This window comes from Theropithecus gelada, chromosome 11 (assembly GCF_003255815.1).
Source record: "Theropithecus gelada isolate Dixy chromosome 11, Tgel_1.0, whole genome shotgun sequence".
Classification (NCBI taxonomy): domain Eukaryota; kingdom Metazoa; phylum Chordata; class Mammalia; order Primates; family Cercopithecidae; genus Theropithecus; species Theropithecus gelada.
Genome location: NC_037679.1, coordinates 63,394,749 through 63,416,027, shown reverse-complemented (window position 1 = coordinate 63,416,027; position 21,279 = coordinate 63,394,749). Strand labels below are relative to the sequence as shown.

General features: G+C 43.8%; 1 protein-coding gene across 6 annotated transcripts in view; it reads right to left on the bottom strand.

The window, feature by feature from the left end:
- Window positions 1-21,279, bottom strand: part of TXNRD1 (thioredoxin reductase 1) — a 138,532-nt gene that overhangs the window by 53,276 nt on the left and 63,977 nt on the right. For 2 of the 6 annotated variants that reach the window (XM_025402673.1, XM_025402677.1), the window contains exons 1-2: window positions 12,810-13,240; window positions 10,916-11,025 (exon numbers count right to left, since the gene is read on the bottom strand). Coding sequence is in view for 2 of the 6 variants with exons in the window: in XM_025402672.1 (XP_025258457.1) it covers window positions 10,916-11,025; window positions 12,493-12,496 (114 nt within the window). In the remaining 4 variants the exon portion in view is untranslated. Of the gene's footprint in view, window positions 1-10,915; window positions 11,026-12,492; window positions 13,241-21,279 lie in introns of those variants that run through there. The other 4 variants (XM_025402672.1, XM_025402674.1, XM_025402671.1 and 1 more) reach the window with 4 other exon arrangements.

Genomic DNA, 21,279 nt, shown 5'->3' with positions numbered 1-21,279 from the left:
GCGAGACTCCGTCTAAAAAAAAAAAAAAAAAAAAAAAGAATGGGATTTCCATGCTGGTTAATCTTTAAATCATTAAACAGTGATTGCCTAACCTAAGGTCCAAGTGCTACTAATAATTATTTAAATGAAGCTTAAAAAGAAGAAACTGCACTGCTGATAAATTTGTCTGTGACTAGGAATAGAGAGCAAGAAGTGCACTGGTACTTCACAGCAATCGATGGAGTCTACCTTATTCCCACAGCATAGACTAGTTCAGGCAGCCATAAGACTGAGTTGCCTCAGAGATAATTTAGCTCCCCTCTTCCCCCTTTTTCCTCTTTCTTCGCTCAAGAATTGCTAGTCAGGGTTCAATACAACCCTCCATTTCCTTTCCTCTTTTCTTCAGTCTTTTCTCCTATATTTTCAGTTCCTTTTCTAGGAGTTTAGGTTAATTCCAAGCATTCTGAGCTCTTTTCCACAACCCATACTGCTCAATACAAACGTGACAGGGTGGATGACAAAGGTCACATGTCTCCCTGTAACCAAATAAAGGAAGAAGTCACATGGAGTCCACTATTTTTCTCCAGTGAGATTTTGCTGTAAGACTTATCTATAACAAATGGATTTTTAATAGACTTTTTGGAGCCAAAGCCAGGAATCAGTCAAGTTTGAGTCCCACAAACTAACATACACACTTATCCTATCAGCTACCTCCCTAAACTTTTCTATTCCTTCTTTCTTTTTTTTTTTTTTTTTTTTTTTTTGAGACGGAGTCTCACTCTGTTGCCCAGGCTGGAGTGCTGTGGCCGGATCTCAGCTCACTGCAAGCTCCGCCTCCCGGGTTCCCGCCATTCTCCTGTCTCAGCCTCCCGAGTAGCTGGGACTACAGGTGCCCGCCACCTCGCCCGGCTAGTTTTTTTTGTATTTTTTAGTAGAGACGGGGTTTCACCGTGTTAGCCAGGGTGGTCTCGATCTCCTGACCTCGTGATCCGCCCATCTCGGCCTCCCAAAGTGCTGGGATTACAGGCTTGAGCCACCGCGCCCGGCCTCTATTCCTTCTTTCATAGCAGCTTTTCTTCCTTCATACCACCAGGGCATCTGTTTAATATTGAGTTGTGAAGACATGTGGTAAAAGTCCTAGTTTGATTTGCCAGAGTTAGCAGGACATTAGGTATAGTTTCTCTTCCATCTTAATTTTTTTTTTTTTTTTGGGGACGGAGTCTTGCTCTTGTCGCCCAGGCTGGGGTGCAATGGCATGATCTCAGCTCACTGCAACCTATACCTCCCAGATTCAAATAATTCTCCTGCCTCAGCCTCCCAAGTAGCTGGGATTACAGGCGCGAGCCACCACACCAGGCTAATTTTTGTATTTTTAGTAGAGATGGGGTTTCAGCATGTTGACCAGGCTGGTCTCGAACTGCTGATCTTGTGATCCGCCTGCCTCAGCCTCCCAAAGTATTGGGATTACAGGCGTGAGCCACCATGCCTGGCAGTTTCTCTTTCATCTTAATTTTCTTTAAAGTTATGTTCGTATGTACATATTTTGTGTTTTCTTTGTTTTTTATTATTAAAGGTGAACTTTGCTATGATAAGACAGATGTATTTTTTTTATGAAAATTTGTTTTTGAAAAGACCACAGACTGTAGGAGGGGACAATCTAGGTTCCAATCTTGACCTATTAGCTATTAGTATTATCTTAGCCAGCTTGCTTAACCTCTCAGCCTCCAGTGTCTTTATTTATAAGACAGGAATACTACTACAGTTGACCCTTGAAGGAAACAGCTTTGAACTGCACAGATCCACTTATACCAAAGCGATAAAAAATACAGCATTTACCCAGGTCTGCCTGCTCCTTAAAGAGGAAAAAGCTTGTGAGAAATAAAGAAATACCGTATTTGTGAGATGTGAAACCTGTGAATATGGAGAGCTGACTTTCCATATATGCTGGTTGTACAGGGCAGACTTTGGGACTTGAGTGTGTATGAATTTGGGTATACACAAGGGTCCTGGAACCAATCCCCTGAGGACACCAAGGGACAACTGTATTTATACCATATAATTACTATAGTGAATGAAAATTATGTAATGTATCTGACAGTGTTTTCAACTACTAAGTAGGTACTTAATAAATCAAACAATCCCAAAGATAGCAAATATTTAAAAACTATATACAAACCAGTAGTTTCACTTCTGAATGTTGCTTTAGGAACAGAAAAAAATTTTTTTAAATTTTTTTTATTTGTTTGAGGCGGAGTCTCACTCGATCGACCAAGCTAGAGTGCAATGGTGTGATCTCGACTCATTGCAACCTCCGCCTCCTGGGTTCAAGTGATTCTCCTGCCTCAGCCTCCCCAGTAGCTGGGATTATAGACGTGCAAGCTAGAGTGCAATGGTGTGATCTCGACTCACTGCAACCTCCGCCTCCCGGGTTCAAGTGATTCTCCTGCCTCTGCCTCCCCAATAGCTGGGATTACAGACGTGCGCCACCATGCCCGGCTAAGTTTTGTATTTTTAGTAGAGATGGGGTTTCTCCATGTTGGCCAGGCTAGTCTCAAACTCCTGATCTCATGATCCACCCACCTCAGCCTCCCAAAGTGCTGGGATTACAGATGTGAGTCACTGCACCTGGCCCCAGAAAAATATTTTTAAAGGTTAAATCAGTAAGGAGGAACACAGGAATATATTCCACTATAACAAATACCAGTGAAAAGAAATTTGCCATATAACAAAATTTTAAAAACCTACTAAGGCTTCAACTATTCAAAGTATGTATAGTAACACTTAGAAGGGTAAACCTCTGTACCAGACATTCTGAAGCAGATCCACAGTTTGAGTTTATATGCAAAATTATTTATGTGCATTTTTCTCAGGAATAGCTCCTTAGATTTCAGCAGATTCTTTTAAGTCTAGTATCCAAAAGAGCCTTTGAATAACTGCTTTATTCAAATAAGAGGGCATTATCATTAGAGAAGTAAAAGAGGCTCACTAAATAATCTGGACTCACTCATTTGAAATACTTTGGAGTAGATAAAATCTCCACCCTTGCTCTATGGTCAAATCATATACTTAATGACACTTTAAAAACCCAGTGCTGGTTGACTTGCCAAGCCTCAAGAATATAAACAAGGGTGTGAGATGAAAAGAACAACTTTTCAGGTTGTAAGAGCCTCCACAACACCTCAAAAGACAGCAATGACTAGGTGTGTTATTTTGATAGACAGGGAGGTAAGAAGCACTGGGTGTGTGGCTACTAAAGGATGCAGCATTCAAGAAACTCCACGCAGGGATCAAATGAAAAATGTCTGATTAGTTGTCACTTACTTTCTTCAGCAATTGTCACGTAAGTCTATCAGATGTCTCACTCTGCCATATAGAGTGGCTGTCATCATTAAAAACAAAATCAGGCCGGGTGTGGTGGCTCACACCTGTAATCTCAGCACTTTGGGAGCTGAGGCAGGCAGCTCACAAGAGGTCGAGAGTTCGAGACCAGTCTGACCAACAGAGAGAAACTCTGTCTCTACTAAAACTACAAAATTAGCTGGGCATGGTGGCACACGCCTATAATCCCAGCTACTCAGGAGACTAAGGCAGAAGTGCTTGAACCAGGGAGGCGGAGGTTCGCACCACTGCACTCCAGCCTGGGGGACAGAGAGAGACTCCATTTCAAAAAATAAATAAATAAATATAAATTTATTTGTCAACAAGTGTTTGCATATTACCTTTTTTTTTTTTTTTTGAGATGACGTTTCGCTCTTGTTGCCCAGGCTGGAGTGCAATGGCACGATCTCTGCTCACCGCAACCTCCACCTCCCAGGTTCAAGCGATTCTCCTGCCTCGGCCTCCTGAGTAGCTGGGATTACAGGCGCCCACCACCACACCCAGGTAATTTTTTGTATTTTCAGTAGAGAAGGGGTTTCACCATGTTAGCCAGGTTGGTCTCAAACTCCTGACCTCAAGTGATCTGCCCTCCTCGGCCTCTCAAAGTGCTGGGATTACAGGCATAAGCTACCACGCCCAGCCTGACAAATGAATTTTTAAATAAGTACATTGCTCTACAGACTTGTGTTAGAGATTACAAAGATAGTGCCTAGCCCGATGTCAACACAGACGCTCAATAAATACTAGCTAAATAGATGTGAAGTGACTTTCTTCCCAACTGACCTGGACACACCTGCATAAAATGCTGAAGGCAGACAATGTTGCTGTCATACAGCTTTTAATTCTGAACTGCTTTCCAATATGCTGCCTAGAATCTCTTCTGAACAACCTAGAGTGTGGTTCCTGATAGCCCATCTTCAATAAAATCAGATACCTTAGAGCTAAATCCTTTAAGTGAGTCTCTTCTGGCCCTACCACCATCTATATTTACTCAATACATATTTACTGAATGCACACTAGGTGTTAAAAAATAAGCCTAGGTCAACAAAAAGCCTTTTGTAAAGACCTACTCTTACAAAAAATTTAAAAATTGGCCAGGTGTGGTGGTATATGCCTGTATTCCCAGATACTCAGGAGGCTGAGGCAAGAGGATTGTTTGAGCCCAGGAGGGTTGAGGCTGCAGCGAGCCGTGATAGTGCCACTGCACTCCAGCCTGGGTGAGAGCGAGACCTTGCCTCTAAAGAAATTTTTTTCAATATATGGAAGACACTAAAATGTATCATTGTTCTCCTAAAGAAAAGTACAAGTAGGCACAGAAGAATGAAATTCCATTCAGCAAGCATGAAATGAATGAACACCTACCATAAGCCAGCACTATGCTAGGAATACCAAGATTTGCATGGGCCTGACCCTGAATCATGAGCACACCACAGCATCTCATCAAGGACACAAACATGTATCTCAATAGCAACAACATAAAGCCAAGTGCCAGAAGTATGAGTACATGAGAGTGAGCTTTGCAGGCAAACAGGTCTGGGTTCCAGTCCTGACTCTGCCACTTAACTAGCTTGTAATCTAGGCATGCTCCTTAAATTCTCAAGGCCTTTATTTTCTCATCTGTAAACCCGGATAATACCACCTCCTTCACAGGACTGCTGTGAGGATTTAATCACTAAGTATTACAGTATTTAGAGTCTAGCACATAATAGGCATTCAACAAATAAACGTTATAATCATTAACAGGCAAATTTGCTTAGATATCTGCTGGGCTCTAACATAGGCCTGGGACCACAGGCATAAAGAATAAGACTAGCTCTCTGACCTTGATATGTAAGCCAAAAAATTATCATTGGCAGGATTCCTCCTTTTCCAAAAATAAAGATTTATAGGAGTGCCGTGGGAACAGAGGAGGAAAGGAATGGTAAACTTTGGCCTTGTATTCTGAACAGGCAGGCAGTTGGAAAAGTGGCTTGGGTTAGGGAAGAGAAGATAGGTGTTGAAATAAAGAATAGAAGTGAGGAGGAAAACTGTAGGGAGAAATATTTTAGCTGCAATGATATTCCCAGGAGCCTCCAGTAAGTGAGGGAGCAGAGCAGGAGATAACCAGAAAAGCAGGTTAGGGCTAGACCCTAGAGGGCATTGAATACCAAGCTAAGGAGCTCCCACTTCATTCTGGATGCAGATCTGGGGCCAGTGAGTAGCAATCAGGAAGATGACTGGCAATGGGAGCTGGAAGAGGAGGGAGATCAGAAGTGGGAGGTCAGTTAAAGACTGATGAAATGGTCCAGGCAAAAGTAACTAGGGGCAAGAAGGTGATGCCTAGAATAGTCAGGCGCTGGTGAGTAAACAGAAGTGACAGGAAATCTGAAGCCTATACCACCAGAATTTCAATGCTACTGTTAAAGAACAGATACACAGCAAAAAAACAGGTTTGTGTTTACACCTGGTAGAAGTAGGAGGAACTCAACTCTACAACCAGTAAAATTCTACATTTATTTGCAGTTCTAACAGTCTAAGACTCTTTTAAATCTTGGTAGTCCTCACCCCTTACTTCCTTTTAATGTACGCCAGAGAATCTGTCACTTCCCTCATCTTCAAAGCAATCCTCCACTCCTCCTCAGGCCTCAACTTTAATCAAGCCAAAAGCAGATACATTACTAATGCCTCCAAAAAGAAGGGATTATTTCAGAGGAAAGAAACAAAATAAATTGCGTTTTCTGTCAAGTTCTGGTAGCCTCTGAAGTTAAGAATAGTTAAGAAAGGGGATGGTTGGAGAGTTATTCAATCACCACTCATGTCCTGATGTCTGTTTCTGGTAACTAGAAGTTAGACTTGAAAGGAGACCTGGCTGGGCGCAGTGGCTCTCATGCCTATAATCTCAGCACTTTGGGAGGCCAAGGTAGGCAGACGGCTTAAGCTCACGAGTTTAAGACCAGCCTGGACAACATGGTGAAACCCCCAATATACAAAAAATACAAAAATAAGCTGTAGTCCCAGCTACTTGGGAGGCTGAGGTGGGAGGATGGGTTAAGCCCAGGAGGTGGAGGGTGCAGTGAGTCGATAATGCACCACTGCACTCCAGCCTGGGCAATAGAGCCAGACCTTGTCTCAAAACATGAAAGGAGACCTACCTTTGTCTCAGCATCTACCCCCTAAGACTGGAACATAGGGCCACCACAACTGTCTGCAAAATTCATCTGGATATTAATCCCACATTGCTTTGTGCCTGTCATCCCTCCTAATATTGCCCTGAATAAATTATTTAAGCCCCGAGTTGCCAGTTTTAGTCTTATCTCCCAGGATTACCTCAAACTACTAAGTCTTAACTATGTCTGACACTTGGTATTATACCAGTAAACACTTTTTCACTCACTCTGCTTCTCCTCTCAGTACCACCAATAGGCCTCTCTACAAGTGGTTTCAAAACCCTGGAATCCAGAAGGAGATGCTGATTTATATACAAAACAGGTTCCCCATAAGAATACTGGAACTTTTCTTTAAAAACCAAGATGTTCATGAAAGCCATATGTCTTTGAGCAGTAGGAACTCTATTCATAGTTCTTAGCCATCTTGGAGCTCCCTAGTTCCAACTTTATACATGGACATACAAAAGCCCTAGCCACAAACAGCTTGGTTCCCTATTTTTCTATTCATTGTTAAAGCGTTCAATAAAAGTGTTACTCCCCTATTGGGCTCCTATTTGCTGTTTTCTAACAAATATGTTTTGGGTATTAAAAGACTAGTCCTTTGTTTTCCGCAATTCTAATTATCTCATCAAATGATCTTGACAAAACTACCCTATGTACAATAATATTAAAGCGTCTCAAACTTGATATTTATCCTAAGAATTATTGGAGGGAGGTTATTTAAAACAAAACAAAAACAAAAAGGCAGGCCGGGCGTGGTGGCTCACACTGTAATCCCAGCTCTTTGGGAGGCTGAAGTGGGTGGGTCACCTGTGGTCAGGAGTTCGAGACCAGCCTGACCAACATGGTGAAACCCCGTCTCTACTAAAAAAATACAAAATTAGCCGGGCATGGTGGCGCATGCCTGTAGTCCCAGCTACTTGGGAGGCTGAGGCAGGAGAACCACTTGAACCCAGGAGGTGGAGGTTGCAGTGAGCTGAGATCATGCCACTGCACTCCAGCTGGGGCAACAAGAGCAAAACTCCATCTCAAAAAAAAAAGCGGGGGGGGCAGATTCCTAGCTCTTTCCCGAGTCTACTTCAGAAGAACTTGAGTAAAGCCTGGGCATGCATGCTTAAGGAGTACTCCAGGGGATTCTGAGCAGGTGGTCTGGAGACTACACTTTTTTGGAACATTCTTCTGGAAAGCTTTCATCCTTTATCAAGGGAGTCACCTAGGCTCACCAACTTCTTCCAGCAGGATTCTTTCTCCCTTGTCTTCTATAGTACACTCACTGTGAAAGCAGGGTAGGTTTTGCTGCTGTTGTTTATTCAGGGAAAAGGGGATGAGGAAGAAACAATATTAAAAGGAGAAAGGAAATGTGGACATTTTGAAGAGCTCCCTCCATTATTTATGTTGCAATTAAAGTATGAAATCTTAACCTTCTTTTTAAGGTGTGGACTTTAGGACTATAAGCACCCAATTATCCACTAAATAAATGCCTTTCTCCACTGAAACCCAAAGCTCCTTTAAGGTTTTCAAAACCTACTATTTAGCCCCAAATGTGGGCAATAATTGGCTGAAAGTTCACAGATCTTTCAAACCAATAGTCCTTACCTTGCTTTTTCTCTTCTTCCATTTCTTAGCACTCATTAAGAAACAAAAATAGGGCTGGGCCCGGTGGCTCACACCTGTAATCCCAGCACTTTGGAAGGCTGAGGTGCGTGGATCACGGGGTGAAAAGTTCAAGACCAGCCTGGCCAACATGGTGAAACCTTGTCTCTACTAAAAATACAAAAATTAGCCGGGCACGGTGGCAAGTGCCTGTAATCCCAGCTACCCAGGAGGCTGATGCAGGACAATCACTTGAACCCAGGGGACAGAGGTTGCAGTGAGCCAAGATCGTGCCACTGAACTCCAGCCTGGGCAACAGAGTGAGACTCCTTCTCAAAAAAAAAAAAAAAAAAAAAAAAATAGGCTGGGCGTGGTGGCTCACACCTGTAATCCCAGCACTTTGGACCACAAAGTCAGGAGTTCGAGACCAGCCTGACCAACATGGTGAAACCCCATCTCTACTAAAAATACAAAAATTAGCCAGGTGTGGTGGCGTGTGCCTGTAATCCCAGCTACTGGGGAGGCTGAGGCAGGAAAATCGCTTGAACCCAGGAGGTAGAGGTTGGGGTGAACGGAGATCATGCCACTATACTCCAGCCTGAGCATCAGAGCGAGACTTTGTCTCAAAAAAAAAAAAAAAAGACACAAAGTAGAGTAAGTATACTTAAGAAATACGCTAAATGATTTCTTTTAAGTGTTCTTGGTGGTATGCTTTTCATTCATGGCACTATACCTCACTAAATGTCGTGACCTGCAGTCCCAGAACTTTAGGAGGCCGAGGCCGGATGATCGTTTGAGCCCAGGAGTTCAAGACCAGCCTGGACAACATAGTGAGACCTCCATCTCTAAAGAAAAAAAAAGTTTTCAATTAAAAAAAAAAAAAAAACAGAACATCAGACCAAATCAATTGAGTTCCAAAGCTTATAAAAAGAGTGACTCTTTTTACTTCCATTGCCATTAAAACCAGGAGCATCAATAGGATTACATAAAGATCAAATTACTATATAACTTTATAAACTTATGGCATAGGTGAAGATAACAGAATAATCAGACAGGAAGAAATATACATATATATATTATATATATATATACTTTTTGAGACATGGTCTCACTGTCACCTAGGCCAGGGTGCAGTGGCGCAATCTCAGCTCATTGCAACTTCCACCTCCCAGGTTCAAGCGATTCTCCAGCCTCAGCCTCAGTCCCAGAGTAGCTGGGATCACAGGCACGCACCACCAAGCCCTGGCTAATTTTTGTATTTCTAGTACAGACAGGGTTTCACCACGTTGCCCAGGCTGGTCTGGAACTTCTGAGCTCAAGGCGATTCACCTGTCTGGGCCTCCCAAGGTGCTGGGATTACAAGTGTGAGCCACCCGCCCAGCCAGGAAGGAATATTAATATAATAGACCATTGTCTCCTTTTACCTGCAAACTAAAGATCTGAGTAACACAATATATTTTAACTAAAGCTAAAAGCCTCTGTATTTCCATTAATTATTTTCCATTAATTTGCTGTTTGAAGTCTAGATCCATTCCCTATAACGATTTGTCAAAAATAAATACTTTTAGAAGAAAAGGTAATAAATAAAAATTCAATTATTAGTATTTTTCCTAAGGCTGCAACACATCTAAATATATTTTTACATTTAACGCAGTCCTCACTCAGGTTTACTTCTAAGAAGGCAATGTTTTCATTTCTTAAAAATTACAGAGATATAAATGAATAAGGACAAAAATCACATAGATCATGGTGATGGGATTACGGGAGGTTTTCTAACCTGGTAATCTACCACAGGTGAGATTAAAAAAAAAACAACAACAAAATGCACCCAGCCTCCAAGCATTTTTCCAACACTGTAAGCTATAAATCCCTCAGTGGCATAGGTCTAAGGAAGGATTTCTATAGGCTCTCATAGGTCTAAGGAATGATTTCTACTGTTTGCTACCAGCCAAAGGGAAGACTTCTTCCTTTCCCTTCACCCAGCTGTTAACTCTGGGCTAAAAAACACACACCTGAAGGAAAACGAAGTCACCCCAAGAGCTTCCTGGTTGCTCTCCTCCAGAGCCTGGGGTTTTCGGGTCCCCTACCCCTGAGAGAATTAAGAGGAAGATTACACGGCCACCTTGATGAGAAAGATAAGCATTTCCTGATCCCCTTTTCTCAGGACTTCCCTAAACAACCAACATTTAGCAGATTACATTGCTGCTAAAAAATTTTATTTAGGGCCGGGTGCGGTGGCTCACGCCTGTGATCTCAGCACTTTGGGAGGCCGAGGCGGGCGGATCACGAGGTCAGGAGATCGAGACCATCCTGGCTAACACAGTGAAACCCCGTCTCCACTAAAATTACAAAAAAAATTAGCCGGGCGTGATGGTGGGCGCCAGTAGTCCCAGCTACTCGGGAGGCTGAGGCAGGAGAATGGCGTGCACCCGGGAGGTGGAGCTTGCAGTGAGCCGAGATCCGGCCACTGCACTTCAGTCTGGGCGACAGAGTGAGACTCCGTCGGGGGGGGGGGGGGAATTTATTTACAACTGGGAGGGAAAGAGGAAGGGGAAATAGGAGAAAAAGCACATCTTTAAAAAGCTATTTTAAAAGATGAAAATCGTTAGAAATTTCAAGTTTCCCGGGATGTGAAATTTGTCCAACGTCTGATCAGCTTCGATTAACACATGCGCTAGCCCACAAGCGTTTTTTCGTCATTCCCAGCGATGCGTCCCGTTTGGAGGGTCACATCCACGCTGGCTTTAAAGGCAGGCTGTGACCACGCTGGGCTCAACGAGCTCATCCCCCATTTAAAAAGACACGTTACTCTCTCCTACCTTCAAGGTTGGACCATGGCCGCCTATCTTTCTCTGTTTCACAAACACAACGGGCAGATCGGTTTCCGCGGCCAATTCCGAGAGCGTTCCTTCCAGGGCCCGACCGTACTCTGTGGCACAAAAGCAGAGCGGGGCGTGTAAGGTGCTTCTCCCCCGCGGCCAGGCGGGAACTGCGCCGGGGGCGGGGCTTCCGTCCCGGCCCTGCAGGCACCGCGTGCCCTCGGGTGACTCCCTTGCAAGTTAGCATGACTTGCTGCATTTCTGACAAAGGCTAAAACTCACACTTAAGCTTGGAGTCTTACCCCGGCAAATCCGCACACTGGCTGAAAACAGGGCCTCAAGGCTAGCTATAAACGTCAGAGTTCTAGTCAGAGTTAAATCATTGCACTGCTCCGCTAAAATTAAACGTCCTACTTTCCCGGTAAATCCCGAATTCAGAAAAGCTTCAAAAAGGAAGCTTAATACACATTTATCTCAACTTTAACAAAACACCTCCCAATTTGATCTTGCTTTGAACTCTACATCTATTCTGAATGCCAAAATGCAACTTCCAATGTTTCCTTGACATTTGAAACCGTGGAGCAAAATAAAGAACACTCTGCCTATCTGCTGCTTTCTTAAAAAGAATCCTGAACTATACACGACACTACAGATGAAACTAGGCACTAACGGTAAAATTTCACAAAGGGGTGAACTCAGTGGAGTATAGAGATTCCACAGTTACACTGACATGAGGCCTATTCATGAGACATAAATCACACCAACATTCAAAAGTATAGCTGCTTATTTGGGAGGCCGAGGCGGGTGGATCATGAGGTCAGGAGTTCAAGACCAGCCTGGCCAAGATGGTGAAACCCTGTCTCTACCAAAAATACAAAAATTAGCCGGGCGCAGTAGCAGGTGCCTGTAATCCCAGCTACTCGGGAGGCTGAGGCAGGAGAATCGCTTGAACGGGGGGGGGGGAAGTTGCAGTGAGCCAAGATTGTGTCACTGCACTCCAGCCTGGGCAACAGAATGAGACTCCGTCTCCAAAAAAAAAAGGAGAGCTGCTTAATGGTAATAATGGTAGCTAATATATCTATACTGCTTCACATATATTTACATTTCATTTCAACTTCACAACCACTCTACAAGTAGGTATTACCAGGCCCAACTTACAGACAGGGAAACAGGTACAGAAAAGCTAAGAAACTTGTCCAAGCTCAAGGAGCTACTCAACAGCAGAGGCAGGATTCAAATCCAGGCAATGTGGTCGAGGGTCTTAATCACTATCCTGTACTGCCTGAGAGAGTGAGGAAGCCCTGGGGTCGTCGTCGCCGCCCCATTTAATAGTCTGTGTCCAGCTGGGCACGCCACTTGATCTTTCTGAGCCTTGCTTTCCCCACTTGTAAAAACATGGAGACCCCATGTGTTTTGCCAGCATCTCAGGATTTCTGAGGATTAAATGGTGTGAAAATTCCTGGAGAAGCATTCTTACATAGTTATACTTTCTTAATGCTGTCAAGGATCTGTCGGTCCACTCAACACATTGTCATCTACATTTCAAGACTCAGGCTCTGTAAGAAACGATACAATACCCATTTTCTCCGCTGTTCTGCAAATTGTCTCTACAAAGAACAAGAGGAAGGAAACCGCCAGCCTACAGGTGCCGGTCTCACCTACCACATGCTGACGCTTTGTGTGACCAGGTCGAAACCACACACGCCACGAAGCTGCCTGGGTTTGGAAAAGCCTCCTCGTCTGCTCAGACACGCCTTAAAATATCTCCCCTTCCCCGAGACGCACACCGCTCCCCACAGGCGCAATGCTGTAGTCCCCGCCAGCAGGCCGTCCCCCGCGTGCTCCCATCCCTGGGCTTGCGGCTTTGTCTGGTTTCACCCGACGCAGAGCTTACAAGAATTTGAGAATGATGAAGACATCAGGCACTCCTTCAGGACTCGACCACCTTTCGCTCCGCCGCAAATGCTGGACCGAAGGAAACTGAGGTGAAAGGGTTGCTGTTTCCTAATGGCTACGAGAAGCCACGCCCTGCGCCGAGCGGGCGGGCTAACTGCCAGAGTCAGAATGACAAAGCAGAAATCCACTCCTCGTGCAGCCCTGGCAACCTATGCTAATTGGCTTAGCAAGCTGAGAGCTCCTAACTGGGTGACACCACATCGTCTGCCTGCTCATAGCCGCCCCCAACCTAAGAAGAGAGCAAAAAAACAATTTAAGGCAATTCTGGAACCAAATTTGGAATAAGTGTGTTTTTAGTGAAGAAACTAGACTATGCCCTAAGGCAGTAGCTCCAGAACTTTGCTAGCTGTTGTCATCGCGTTAGGATCTTCAGAATCCTAGTGCCTGGCTCCCACCCCTAGACATTCTGATGTCATTGGTGTGGAGTGTGACCTGGGCTTCTGCGTATAAAAAAAAAAAAAAAACAAACTCCAAAGGTGATTCGAGTTGGCAGCAAAGTTTGGGACCCACTGCCCTAAGGTCATGGATTAGTCAGTTTGGTAATCCCCTAAAGGAAGTTATTAGGCTTTTGAAAAGAAACGTGGAGTTCATCCTGACTAATCCTGAAAAGAAATGACAAATTCTCAGGAACACACCCAACTTCCCCTAAGAGCACCTCTTCCTTATCAGACTCTGAGTTTGGTTTTTATTTTTATTTATTTTTTTTTTTTTGAGACGGAGTCTCGCTCTGTCGCCCAGGCTGGAGTACAGTGGCCGGATCTCCGCTCACTGCAAGCTCCGCCTCCCGGGTTTATGCCATTCTCCTGCCTCAGCCTCCCGAGTAGCTGGGACTACAGGCACCCGCCACCTCGCCCGGCTAGTTTTTTTTTTTTTGTATTTTTTAGTAGAGACGGGGTTTCACCGTGTTAGCCAGGATGGTCTCGATCTCCTGACCTCGTGATCCGCCCGTCTCGGCCTCCCAAAGTGCTGGGATTACAGGCTTGAGCCACCGCGCCCGGCCCGGTTTTTATTGTTTTAAGAAAAACTGAATGTCTTTTAACTCCAGCCGCACCCAGCCACCTGCTGCTACTAAGGTGAGCCATTCTCTCTCATGCTCCCCTTCTCTTACTCATGTTCTTACTCAGCACCACGCACTAGCAGGGTATGCATATTTGCTGAATAAATACATAATAACTGACTGACTGACTGAATGAATGAATGAATGTCTTTCCCACTTCTTTGGATAATGCCAGATTGAAGCACTCTCAGGTGAGAGCGTTGCAGGCTCCTAATGGCTAGCAGAAGCCACATTCCCTCTAAACAAACAGGCAACCACTGCCAGGTCCTGCCAGGTCCTTCCAAGGTGAAACTCAGAGGCTTGGTTTAGCTTCCTCACCCTCTAAAGGGGCACACACACACACACTACACACACTAACATGACACTTCCCCTGTAAGGTGATTATTGACATGAGTGTTTCACCTGATTCTGGAGTCCATAGAACAGAGAATGGATCTAGTACATGGGTGTTCAGGAAACAATGTGATTTATGGAGGAAAGAAGGAAAAACATGAAAAGACTGGGTCTAAGGGAGAACACAAAACATTTACTCCTGGCTCCCAAGCCAAGTTCTGTATTAATCATTGTATATGCCTTTATCTCATTTAGTCTACACAATGACCCATGAACCAGGGTCATAAATTCCTCATTCTTAGAAATATATCGAAAATACACCTTATTTCAAAAGCATGACTTAGGACACAGAAGGATCATTTAATTTGAAATAATGTACTAAAAGCAAGTAATAAGGATTGATATGAAGAGCCTTGCCATTAAAAGCATCTTGTATAGACAGCTCAGAGTGATTATAGTTAATATTTTCTACCGGCATTCCAAAACAGGCTAGATAAGGCATTTTAACTTCACATTGTTCCTAAGTGAGCAAATTATAGCAAAGATGCCCAGAGTAGCACCATGTAGTTATTTTTCTTTTAAGTTAAAAATCACCATTTTAAAACTATCTTTTCTTTCAAATCGTTCTTGCTGCTAAGGGCCTAGATGCCTTACCCTTGTCATGAATTCTCAAGGAAAAACTCGTTAGTTCTATTTAGTTGCTGGTTAACGGAAGAACCTCATCTTCTTCCATCATTTCTCATCATGCAGCAATTTATTTATTTATTTGTTTGTTTGTTTGACAGTCTCTTGCTCTGTTGCCCTGGCTGGAAAGCAGTGGTGCATCTCAGCTCACTGCAACCTCCATCTCCCGGGTTCCAGCGATTGTCACGCCTCAGCCTCCCAAGTAGCTGGGACTACAGGCATGCACCACCACACCTGGCTAATTTTTTGTCTTTTTGGTAGAAATGGGGGTTCAACATGTTGGCCAGGGTGGTCAAACTCCTGGCCTCAAAAGATCCGTCTGCCTCAGCGTCCCAAAGTGCTGGGATTACAGGTGTGAACCACTGTGCCTGGCTGTAGCAAATCATAAACATAAAATGTTTTAATCATACATTTTGCATCTCTTGACTGGGCTCATTCTTCCTTTTGAGAATTATCTTCCCTCCCTAAGGACCTAGTCGTTCAAAGCTCATTTGAAATGTCACCTCCTCTGGGAGTCTTCCCGGATTTCCAACCAGTGTTAATTGCACCTTCCCTTTTCTTTGTCCCCCAAATACCTAATAATAATTACAAATATTCTACAAGAGCTTTGGATAGGCAAACCCTTGTTTATTTTGTCTTTACAGAATCTGGTATATAGTAGGTACTCAGAAAATACTGGAAATAGACCTCTCTATGTTCCTGAACTGTCATCTAAGCTGTAACAAATTTATGCAGGTGTTTGATAAAGGCTCCTATTGTATTAAACTACTGTTCTACCTATAATAAGCCTTTCTCTCATACACACACACACACACCATACTGAGCTAGAATAATCTTTCTAACACCCAAATCTTCTTTACTGAAACCTTCAGTAGCTGTCTAGGGCCCTCAAGATGAAGTCTAAACTTCTCAGTCACGTTGACATGGCAAGGCCCACCCTTGCTGAACCTAGCTGTCCACGTATTCTGTACTCCACTTAAAGCAGCAAAACACTGCTGAAGGAAACACAGAAATTAAAAGTGATTTCACTTTAAAGTCAAGACCACAAACTTCAAATGCGTCCTCAATGTTGCCCAGCAATCCTTTGCATCCCTGGAATATTTGTTTTCTCAGGATCCAAAATGACTGTTTCACACATATCCCTCTTTCCTCAAACTTCTAATGCCCCTACACCTTGCATTAGCTCATGACCTACTTTCCACTTTAAGAAAATAGCATCAATCAGACAGAACTCCCTTAAATTTTCTTCTCAACCAGCAAGCTGCCATATTCTCTGCCTTCACTCTTATTATTTCCTGATGAGTGAGAAAAAAAGTGGTAGGTAGTGAAGTCAGAGGAACAGCGAGAGGTCAGACCCATCATCAGGCCATAGTCAGGATTTTGGATTTCATTTTATTTTTATTTATTTATTTATTTATTTATTTATTTATTTATTTATTTTGAGAGAGAGTTTTGTTCTTGTTGCCCAGGCTGGAGTGCAATGGCACTATCTCGGCTCACCACAACCTCCGCCTCCCACGTTCAAGTGATTCTCCTAAAGCCTCCTGAGTAACTGGGATTACAGGCATGCGCCATCAAGCCTGGCTAATTTTGTATTTTTAGTAGAGGCGGGGGGGTTTCTCCATGTTGGTCAGGCTGGTCTTGAACTCCCAACCACAGGTGATCTGCCCGTCTCGGCCTCCCAAAGTGCTGGGATTACAGGCGTGAGCCACCGCACCCAGCCTGGATTTCATTGTAAATGTGTTAAGAAACCACAGTGTGAGGCTGGGCGCAGTGGCTCACGCCTGTAATCCCAGCACTTTGGGAGGCCGAGGCAGGTGGATCACGAGTTCAGGAGTGCGAGGCCAGCCTGGCCAACATGGCGAAACCCCGTCTCTACTAAAAAGACAAAAATTAGCTGGGCATGGTGGTGGGCGCCTATAATCACAGTTACTTGGGAGGTTGAGGCAGGATAATCGCTTGAACCTGGGAGGTAGAGGGTGCGGTGAGCCAAGATCGTGCCATTGCACTCCAGCCTGGGCAACAAGAGCAAGACTCCATCTCAAAAACAACAACAACAAAAAAAAAAACACAAAAAACTAAAAAACAAACAGAGTGTGAAGAGAAGAGAAGGAAATGATTGTTGTACATTCAAAGAATTGCTCAGTCGTGTGGAGAATAGTGAAGGCCAACTTCACATGTGTATGGATTCTCATCTTTTATTTCCTTCTTAATATTAATGAATGAACATCAGTCTTGAAATTAGCCTCCCCCTCTGGCATCATCAATTGCTTGTTCTCTACCTGATCACTTACATCATCATACAAATGCGATGTTGTTTTACCATTTTAAAAAAGCCTCCTGACCTGTTGCAGTAACTTACACCTGTAATCCCAGCATGTTGGGAGGCTGAGGCAGGAGGATTGCTTCCCAGCAGTTCAAGACTAGCGTGGACAACATAGCAAGACCTTGTCTCTACAAAAAAATTATAAAAGTCAACCAGGTGTGGTGGTACCTGCCTGTAGTCCTAGCCACTTGGAAGGCTGAGGTGGGAGGATCACTTGAGCCCAGGAGTTCGAAGCTGCAATGAGCCATGATCATGCCACTGCTCTTCAGCCTGGATGACAGAGCAAAACTGTCTCCACAAAGAAAGAAAAGGCTGTCATGATCCCATGTGCCCCAACCCTTGTAGTTACCACCACCCCATTTCATTGCTCTCCTTCGCACGCACACACACAAAGCTTTTCTGAAAGAGTTCTTTTTACCTTGAAGAAGAATAAAGTAGGGTAGGGAAGTCAGGAAAGATCTCAGAATGTGATGCTTGAGCAGAGCCCAGAGTGCTATGAGGGAACAGGCCATGAGAGTATCTAGGGAAGAAATCTTTCTAAGCAGAGGAAAGAGGAGGTACTTATGAAAGCTGATCACAAAATTGGGTCATTCTTGTCATACCCAACTAAATCAGAGCCAAGGGGCCAGGGGGAAAAGCATTCAGGATACAAAACATTGCTCCAAGAATGTAATTCTCTGCAAGCCTGACTGCTGAAACTGCCTGTTGTAACCTGAGACCAGCTTTATCTATAAATGCTAAGATAACTTGCTGATACTGTAGGATTAATTTTGCCCACTGCTATCACTCACCAGAGCTTGCCAGCTCCCCAAACCCTAACTAGTCCCAAAGAACTTTCTTCAAGAGCAATATGTAACATCTCTCCCATTTCTAAAACCTCTAACCTTCTCTTTGTTCTTTGGACATACTGAAGACCACCCTGTCTGCATATATGTCCCAAATTGCTATTCTTTCTTTCCAAATAAAAAATTTTAATTTAGAGACTTGTCTCTACATTTTTATTCTGGCTTCAACATACTAAAGCCCTAAGCGAGGAGTCTGCTTGACTTATCCAAGAATCTACAAAGTAACCAGTATGTCTAAAGCCTAATGAGTGAGAAAAAAAAGTGGTAGGAAGTGAGGTCAGAGGAATAGCCAGGGGTCACATCCATCATCAGGCCATAGTCAGGATTTTGGATTTCATTTTAAATGTGGTAAGACGCCAGAGTGTGAAGAGAAGGAAATTATTGTTGTATGATAAAATAATTGCTCAGTTGTGTGGAGAATAGGCTAAGGAGGGCAGGGACTTAAAAGTGGAGATATGGCGGGACGCAGTGGCTCATGCCTGTAATCCCAGGACTTTGGGAGGCTAAGGTGGACGGATCATGAGGTCAGGAGATCAAGACCAGCCTGGCTAACACAGTGAAACCCCATCTCTACTAAAAATACAAAAAATTAGCCGGGCGTGGTGGCAGGCGCCTGTAGTCCCAGCTACTGGGGAGGCTGAGGCAGAGGAATGGTGTGAACCTGGGAGGTGGAGCTTGCAGTTAGCCGAGATCCCACCACTGCACTCCGGCCTGGGTGACAGAGTGAGACTCCGTCCCAAAAAAAAAAAAAAAGTAAAGTATACAGACCTGCTAAGACATTACTGTGCTGGTCCAAGCTAGAGATGATGCTACAGATGATAAAGGCCGATTAGTGAGGTTAAAAAATACATTTGAAGGTAAAGCTAATTGTACAGATTTATGTTATACAGTTGTACAGATGGATGGAATAAGAAATGTAAGAGAAAGATAATCAATGATAACTCTAGATTTCTGGCTTTAGCAATGGGGTAAATGATGGCACTCTTCAAGGAAAAGCAGGAACACCCAGAGGGGAGGAAGAAAGATGGTACTGGGGGAAAACAATAGTTTGGGACAAATCCATAGTATGGGTTAAGAGATCTATTATTTATCCAAATGGAGAGGTTGACTAAGCAGTTGGATATGTAAGTATGGGGTTCAAGGGAGAAGTCAAGGCTAGAAATAAACATTTGGTGTCAAATATAAAAGATATTTAATACCACGTGTATTAGTCAGAGTTCTTCAGAGAAACAAGACCAATAGGATACATGTATATAGAGAGAGTTTTTTGTTTTTGTTTTTGTTTTTTAAGAATTGACTCACATAGTTGTGAGGGCTGATAAGTCTGAAAACTCCAAGGCTGGCCAATAAGCTAGAAATTCAAGCAGGAGTTGATGTGGCAATCTTGAGACTAAAGGCGGTCTGGGTGCAGAATTGCTTCCTCCTTGGGAAACCTCCGTCTTTTCTCTAAGGCCTTCAACTAATTGGATGAAGCCCATCCACATTATGGATGGTCATTAGCTTTACTCAAAGCCTACTGATTTCATTGCAATCACATCTAAAAAGTACCTTCACAGCAACATCTGTGCTTTTATCTGCCAAACAACTGGGCACCATACGCTAGCCAAGTTGACACATATAATTAACTGTCACTCCATGGGACTAGATGAAATTACCCAGGAGTTAATGTATTTAGAGAAATAAAGATGGCTCAGGACAGAGCCCTGGCATGCTCAAACTGCAAAAGGGGAAAAGGATCCAGCAATGGAGCCTAAGAAAGAGCTGGAGGGAGGTAGGAGGAAAACCGAGACTGTGTGGTGTCTCAGAAGCCAATGAAGAAGTGCTCCAAAAAGGAAGATCAACTATTTCAAGTGCTGCCAAGAAATCCTATAAGGTAAGGGCTGAGTAATGGAGGTCACTTATGAAAATGATGAGAGGTAAGAAATCCTAATCAGAAGAAGTTCAGCAAGAAATACAAAATAAGGAAATGGACGGAGTAAGTATACCCAACTCTTAAAGGGTTTTGCTATTAAAAAAAAAAAGGAAAGGAGCTAAAGAAGGATGTAGGATAGCAAAAGGTTTTTTTTTTTTTTCTGAGACAGAGTCTCGTTCTGTCACTCAGGCTGAAGTGCAGAGGCACGATCTCAGCTCATTGCAACCTCTGCCTCCTGGGTTCAAGCAATTCTCCTGCCTCAGCCTCCCGAGTAGCTGGAACTACAGGCGCACACCACCACACCTAGCTAATTTTTGTATTTTCAGAAAAGGTGGGGTTTCACCACGTTGGCCAGGCTGGTCTTGAACTCCTGACCTTGTGATCCACCTGCCTAGGCCTCCCAAAGTGCTGGGATTACAGGCATGAGCCACTGTGCCTGGCCAGACTTTTTGGTTTTTTTGGTTTGTCTAACAAGGAAATTATTACAGCATGCTTTTATGCTAAAGGAATAATCCAGTAGAGGGAACTTTGGCAACTTCCAAAGAAGGAGCAAAAAGAGATCATTGCAGAACCAAAGTCCATTGAATATACACTTACTATGCAGCATAGACTTTGAAGTCAAATCCAGGTTGTATTACTAACTACACAGTCAAGTTACTCAGCCTCTCTGCTTCTTCATCTTCTTTCTACAAGGCCCTTTGTGGTCCTTCCACCCCTTCATCTCACCCAAACCTCCCCTCAATCCCCACGATCCAGTCATTAGTTTGCTTTCAGTCCCTGTATTTACTGTGCTCCCTCCCACCACAGGGCTTTGCTAACTTCCAAGCATTGAGCAAACCTAGTTTGAACAGGTTTTCCTTGGGAAAACCAACAGAGAAGTCATATCCCCCTATGAAATGTTCCCATCTTACCATGTATTCTTTCTGCCTAGTACTTATCACAATTGCAATCATACTTTTATGAGTATTTGATCAATGTCCGCCTCCCCCACTATAGAATAGCACAGTCCAAGAGGACTTTCTGTGGTGATGAAAATGTTCTAAATCTACACTGTCCAACCCAATAGCCACTCACCACATGTGACTATTAAGTACATAAAAGATGCCGGGCGCGGTGGCTCAAGCCTGTAATCCCAGCACTTTGGGAGGCCGAGGCGGGCGGATCACGAGGTCAGGAGATCGAGACCATCCTGGCTAACATGGTGAAACCCCGTCTCTACTAAAAATACAAAAAACTAGCCGGGCGTGGTGG